The sequence below is a fragment of the Gekko japonicus genome, unplaced genomic scaffold (genome assembly GCF_001447785.1).
Source record: "Gekko japonicus isolate JY-2015 unplaced genomic scaffold, Gekko_japonicus_V1.1 scaffold1826, whole genome shotgun sequence".
NCBI classification, from domain to species: domain Eukaryota; kingdom Metazoa; phylum Chordata; class Lepidosauria; order Squamata; family Gekkonidae; genus Gekko; species Gekko japonicus.
Genome location: NW_015171557.1, coordinates 204747 through 211994, shown reverse-complemented (window position 1 = coordinate 211994; position 7248 = coordinate 204747). Strand labels below are relative to the sequence as shown.

At 46.8% G+C, this 7248-nt stretch overlaps 1 protein-coding gene across 1 annotated transcript in view; it reads right to left on the bottom strand.

Annotated features, from left to right (window-relative positions):
- Positions 1-7248, bottom strand: part of NRG2 (neuregulin 2) — a 321168-nt gene that overhangs the window by 127240 nt on the left and 186680 nt on the right. The window contains exon 2 of the mRNA XM_015419720.1: positions 6876-7047. Within this exon, the coding sequence (XP_015275206.1) occupies positions 6876-7047 (172 nt within the window). The remainder of the gene's footprint in view (positions 1-6875; positions 7048-7248) is intronic.

Here is a 7248-nt window from a genome sequence, read left to right as displayed (position 1 = left end):
TGGAGGAGGGGGGGTAATCCTCTTTCTCTCTCCCCCTCCACACCTTGCCAGTTCTCAATGGATACAGTCCTATCGTGGTTCAGCTGACCAGGTAGACTGAGCAGGAGACACGTCCCTCCTCGCCACAATCTGGAACAAGGAGGGGGCTCCATTCCAACGCCGAAAGGGACGGCGACAGAGATTCTGCACCACCCTTGGCTGCCTCTCTTGCCCCTGCTCTCCCCAGGCTCTTCACTGAGCGTCTGTCCCCAAAACCGCTGCACGCCGCCACGGCTGGATGGGGGGGGAGAGCAGTTTACCGCCGCCTTCTCAGCGGGGTCCGAGGCGTTCCTCTCGGCGCCGCGACCGCCTGGAAGCCTCCCAGGACCTGCCGGCGCCGGATCCGTTGTAATTCGAGGCCCGCAGCTCTCGAATACGTTTTAGGGCTGGAAGGTAAGTACCTTCTCCCATTGCCCTTTAGGTCTCCGCTTCTTCTTCTGACCTTCCGGTGTCTTCTGGGATCTTTGTGCTCTTCAGAGCAGAGCCAGCACGTCCTGCTCAGAAGGCAGGGCCGGTAAGACGGGGGATCAGGGGATAAGCCCCTCCCCTCTGGGATCAAAGTTTGCCGGCCCTGCCTACAGAAGGGGGAGGTGCTTTCCCAGGAATAAGGAGTCAAGGACTGCCTCACTCCTGGACCACCGGAGAAGGGACATAGTGGGAGTCTGTTCTCTGCCCCCAGCATCTGAAGATGCTCCAGCCTCCTGGCGAAAGAAGATAGTTCTGAGTTACGCCTTCCAGGTGGGGCCTGGAGATCTCCGGGAGTAACGAGTGATCTCTAGATTACAAAGATCAGTTTCCCTGGAGAAAGTGTCTGCTTTGGAGGGTCCCTCCCCTTCCCAAAGGCTGATCTTCACAGGCTCCACCCCCACATCTCCCGGGATTTCCTGACCCAGAGCTGGCGACCCTGCCTGGATGCGTAGTCTCAAGGTTTAAAGGGAGGTGTGTTTTGTTTTGGGGTTTTTTTCTCTCCCAGGGTCACTTAAATAATGACACTGTTTTGAAAAATCCGCCCCGAGCCAGGGGGAATCGCTGGTAGGCAATTGGGGAAGGGGCGCCATCTGTGATTTTGCAAAAATGAGGTCTAATTCTTTAAATGGAAACTGTCGTGTCACAAATTTTGAAAGGCTGGTTCTCAAAAATACTTAGGTGGGTGGCTCCTACTGCACCTACTACACCCTGACCACAGCCCCGAGCATATGCTCACATCTCTTCTATGAAAACTGCACAGATTCGAGAACTTGATGGTTTATCTGATGGTCCAGGCAGTAGTCTGCGTTGTGAGAAGAAGGGAAGGGGAGCTGAAGCAGTGTCTGTAGCCCTGCTTTGGCTCCTCTTCCCCCGCAGCCTTTCCTGCTGCCACCAGGGGAAAGTCTGTTTTTTCTCTTGGTTGCCTCCACAAGACATCCCGTTCTCGATAACCTTACAGGCTTCTTATAGGGCCCATTCAGCTCACAGCTGCCAGACAGAATGGGGTAGATTTAGCTATGGTGTGGAAACAAATCTTTCAATAGCAGCTTTTATTGAACGTTTAAAGGAAAAAAACGACAACAGAATACACTAAAAAAGTTGCTAAGCAGCATATACAAAAAAAAAACAACAACCCTAAGAGCGTTTAAGAATAAGAAAATAACAAGTACAAATTCACCCAGCTAAGCCTGTTCTCCATCCTGACAGATTCTAAAGTAAATTTGTTTCAGTTCAGTCCTGTTTCCTTCTTAGGCCAGTTCCTTTCCCCCTTCTTGCTGAAGCTGAATTCTCCAGCAAAGATTTCTCTTCACTGCTCTCCTTTGGTGCCCTGACGGCCTTATTTCTTCTCTCCTTACTTCTTGGCTTCAACTTGTTTATTAGGTCCTCCTTACCAGATCTTGGCTGATCAGTAAGAGCAGACCTAAGGCTAAGTTGAGTTTTGTTCTTCTAGACCAGTGGTTCTCAACCTTCCTAATGCCGCGACCATTTAATACAGTTCCTCATGTTGTGGTGACCCCCAACCATAAAATTATTTTCATTGCTACTTCATAACTGCAATTTTGCTACTATTATGAATCGTAATGTAAATATCTGATATGCAGGATGTGTCTCGGTTCCTAAGACCATCGAAAATTTGTGTTTTCTGATGGTCTTAGGCGACCCCTGTGAAAGGGTCGTTTGACCCCCAAAGGGGTTGCGACCCACAGGTTGAGAACCACTGCTCTAGACCCTCAAGAGATTGTCTCTTTCTGTTTTTATTTCCTATGCTGACCTTAAAATCTCTGCCTGGTACCGATCCCAACCATTCTTAAAAGACAGCCATTTTCAACATAACAAGAACCAAATATAGAATGCTGGAAAACTCTTCCATTCCTTCACAGCTTACTTCCTAAATACGAGGTGAGGAGGCTCCACTTCCTCTGGGAGTCATGTCCATCCCTTCTCACACAGAAGACATTCCTCCATATGCATATATAAGGTAAAGGTAAAGGTTCCCTTGCTCGAAAGCCAGTCGAGTCTGACTCTAGGGTTGCGGTGCTCATCTCCGTTTCAAAGCCGAAGAGCCAGCGCTGTCCGAAGATGTTTCCGTGGCCATGTGGCCAACATGACTAAACACCAAGGCGCACGGAACGCTCTTACCTTCCCACTGAAGTGGTCCCTATTTATCTACTTGCAATTTCTTGCTTTCGAACTGCTAGGTTGGCAGGAGCTGGAACTAGAGACGGAAGCTCACTTCATCATGCGGCACTCAGGTCTCGAACTGCTGAACTACCAACCTTCCACAGCCTGCAGTTCAGCATCTTAACCACTTGAGCCACCGCAGCTCCATGCATATATAGAATAGTTCATATTTCTCAATTTCTGAGCATGTTTAAGGGTGCTCTTTCCTTTAGAGCTCCGCAGAGATCCTGACATACAGGAACGAGGAGCTTCACAAACTGTAGCTTCAGCATCACTAGACGTCACCAGCTGCCAATGACAAGCACTTCAACATCGCAGGCAACAGTTGCATTCTTGATCACTGTTGGTGTGAAGCAACAGAACAAAGTTTGAGCACAGTGGCACCTTTAAGACTAACCAAGTTAACTTCTGGGTATCAGCTTTTGTGTGCATGAAAGTTTATACCCAGAATTAAACTCTGTTGGTCTTAAAGGTTCCACTGCACTCAAACTTTGTTCTCTCCCGCAATGCAATCTTCCAGTATTGAGTGTTCCTAGGAGGGGTGGAAAGGCAACTATACATAATGGGTGCGATCACACGGACAGTTAGCCCTGCCATAGGTGCGAATGCCGGGCGGATTTAAAGGGCGCGATCAGACACGAACATCTGGGAAGCACCCCACACCCGTCGGCAACTGGGGAAAATCCGGTAGTGAACAGGTTGTGACGGGCCACAGATGGAGTTTCCTGCGTCTGATCGCTCCAGCATCCCGACTCCGTGCCGTTGTTCCGCCACCCCTTGTTCCGCACATCATCACAAACTCCATAGGGAGACCTCAGTGTGGAGATGCAATTCATCAGTTCCTCATGTAAGCGCATCGGAAACAAACAGCAAAACAAAAACCCAACTCACCCACAGTTGGGTCTGATCACGCAGTGGCGGCTGTGCCCACAGCTTCCAAGGCCTGTGTGATTGCGCAACTGCGGGTCAAATTTCTCCAGAGGAAATAGCCTTGCTTCCCCCCCCCCCGGGCTTTATCTCACACATGTGACCGCCCCCACTGTCTTGCTAACCTAAGAAGTTTAGTAAATAGTGATCTCAATCACCTCTGTCTTTGAGCGACATTCCCATACTATTTTTTTTACCTAGTAACTTGCCTAAGACCTCACTTTCTCTAGCTTGCACTGAATGCCCTTCTTCTTTTATAGTACGCAATAAATAAATTTCCAAAACACTTTACTTGAATGAACACCAGGATTATGCCTGTCTGGGCCAAGAACTTGCAGAACTGCCTGCAGAATTCTGAGTTCACAGGCGCCCGATGCAAGAAACACAAATTGCAAAATGCTGCTGCATGTTTGGAGCTTTTCTCCTCCCTCTTTTCTCCTTTTGCTCATTCTTGTGGTGGTTGTGTTGGCCTCATGTTTTGAGAACCTAAAAAGGTTAGTCAAGAATAGAAGAGGGCCAACTCTAAAAATCTAGTTATGAAACATACAAAAATATACATGTATTTATTCAACACAAATTAAAATAAGAAACAAGGGCCCATTCCTACCTCATATACAAATATAAAAACATACAAGGGCTAATAAGATAGACCTAACGCGTTTTGGCCTTTACAGGCCTTCCTCAGAGGTCTAATACAGACAGAACATGTTGGCTGATATGTAAAAATACATGTAATCATACATATAAAAAATATGGAATAAAGACTGGAAACCAATTGTTCCAAAGTTTAACCACTGGGCAAAGAAAAGAAATACAAAAATACAAATGAAGCCTCCGGTGCAATCACATGTCCAGTGGTACTTCTCTCTAGTCAACTATTAACACTTGGAATTCACTGCCACAGGAAGTGGTGGCGGCTACAAGCATGGACGGCTTCAAAAGGGAATTAGATAAGCATATGGAGCAGAGGTCCATCAGTGGCTATAACAAGATAGACCTAACGTGTTTCGGCCTTTACAGGCCTTCCTCAGAGGTCTAATACAGACAGAACATGTTGGCTGATATGCAAAAATACATACAATCATACATATATGGAATAAAGACCAGAAACCAATTGTTCCAAAGTTTAACCACTGGGCAAAGAAAAGAAATACAAAAATACAAATGAAGCCTCCAGTGCAATCACATGTCCAGTAGTACTTCTCTCTAGTCAACTATATATTCTTCTGAGATTGTACAGCCAAATGTTCCCAATACAATGTTCCTTAGGTTAAAAGCTCTTCTATTCTTGACTAACTTTTTTAGGTACTGAATTCTAGGTTTAGGTTCAGGTTTTTCCCCCTTTTTTCTTCTTTGGCCTCATGTTTTGGCCATGCTCAACTTACTCTTGGTTTTCTTCACAGTCAATCAAACATGCATTGGAATCAGTCTGGGCATGGTTCTTCTGCACATCTGCCCTCCCTCTGCATTTTCACAGTTGTGGGATCAGTTTATTTTCTTCTGCGCATGGCTTAAACAATCAAGAGGGAGGATGCTGTCATCATTGATGTTGTAATTAGTAGTGTCATCGCACCTCATTTTTTAAAAAGGCCCTGAAATATCGATATATTGATATAGTGTTGTGATTATAATTTAAGCAGGTTTGTTGAATTCCCAGCTTTCTTTAAAAAAAAAAAAAGTAAGTCTCTAGCCCTTTCCTTTGTGGAGATACAACGATCTCTGCCTTTATATATTACATAACTCTATATCAATATATCAATATTTTAGGGTTGTTATTTAACATGAAAACCAAACCTAAAACCACTTGTCTTCAGGGGAGAGGCACTAAAGAGTGGTTTACGATGACAGCAGTCCAATCATTGAAAAGTGGGCTGAAGGTAGGCGGGAGTGGGTGGCAGAAACTGGCAGAAACATTATGCACGAGGAAAAGGCTGACTCAAAATTGGCTTCAGAAAAAAGATCAGGGTAACACTGATTTCAAAAGAACCAGAAAAAATGGGGGCGGGGGGATGAAAAAAGTTAAATGAAAACTAAAAGCACAAAAATGCATGTGGAAACTGGGAGATAAACTGAGGCAGCATGAGGCTAGGACCAAAAGAAAGAACCCAGGCAGAAAATCCCTCTAGCTGATTCCACATGACCATTTAATCTGGAACTACCATGGTGAGTTCACATTGCTTTTACGGAAGATCTAGACAATACTGTAGTCACCCCATTTGCGGTCCAGCATTTTTTGTGCTGCTTTTCCATTTTCCCCCCAGTCCAAATTGGAAACCACAACCCTTAAAGACAATCCCGAAGCTTCAATCAGTGCACAATGCAGCTGCAAATTTGTTGACTGGGGTTAAGACCGTATGAGCAGACTAAAAGGTAAAGGTTCCCTTGCTCGAAAGCCAGTCGAGTCCGACTCTAGGGTTGCGGTGCTCATCTCCGTTTCAAAGCCGAAGAGCCAGCGCTGTCCGAAGACGTTTCCGTGGTCATGTGGCCGGCATGGCTAAACACCAAGGCGCACGGAACGCTGTTACCTTCCCACCGAAACGGTACCTATTTATCTACTTGCAATGTCTTGCTTTCGAACTACACATGTGCTAAACCAGCTTCCTCGCGTGCCTATTTGTTCCTGGGGCTCCATTTAAGGCACTGATGCTGAACTTTAAAGCCCTTCCCGATCTGGAGCCCGCCTAACTGAAGAGCCCTCACTCTACACATGCACCTACAATGCCAATCGGGATTTTAAAATGGAGACTGAAGGTTTTTTACACAAGCTAATCATTAATTGTTTGAATTTCTGAAATTATTGAATTCCGTTAACATCTCTGGTGCCCCACCTTAGGCCTCGGGGAGGGGGATGTGGGATATAAACATTTTACAGAAATAAAATAGCCAGCACACTTTGCGGCCAAGAGAAACGCAGTGATTCAGGCACCCCATTCCCCACAACCCCTCCTCCAGAGGAATTAATTAGGAACCCATTCAGATATGCCTGAGCAGTATGACGGAACAGGAAGTAATTAACTGAGTACCAAAGAGAATCACAAGCTGCCTGAAACCGTGGGGGAGGGGAGGGACCAGGAAAGCGCTCCAATGTTATACCAAGGTACATTGGACAGCGGACGGGCCACTTCTGTTCCAAAATGAACTATTCCTGCAGGATTCCTTCGGAGACGGCCTCTGAAAAGGCGACAGGCGGACGTTTAAAAAGAAAACAAAAAAACCCACAACCAAACATTCCCAGGGAGCAAAAACGTTCCGACACTTACTTTCCATTCCCGTATTTGATCCTCACGTCTTTGCTCTTTTTCAGCTCCCTGCCGTCTTTGAACCATTTGTAGGAGGGCTGGGGATTCCCGGCGCTGGCCTCGCATTTCAGAGACAACTTGGCCCCCGCTTCCACGCTGAGGCTCTTCAGTCTCTTCAGTTTGGGAGGGACGGCTGCAAAAGAGGAGGAGAGGCAGAGGATGAACCAGCTGGCCCCTTTTCAGCACTGGGGAATGAGGACAGGGGCCGCTGCTGCTGCGTGGAGGATCCCGCCTGTCAAAGCCAAGCCGCTCCAAGGCTTCCTGTTTGCATCTCTCCACCCCCATCCCCTGACCGAGTCACCATTGCCTCTCCCAGCTTTTTTTTGGGGGGCGG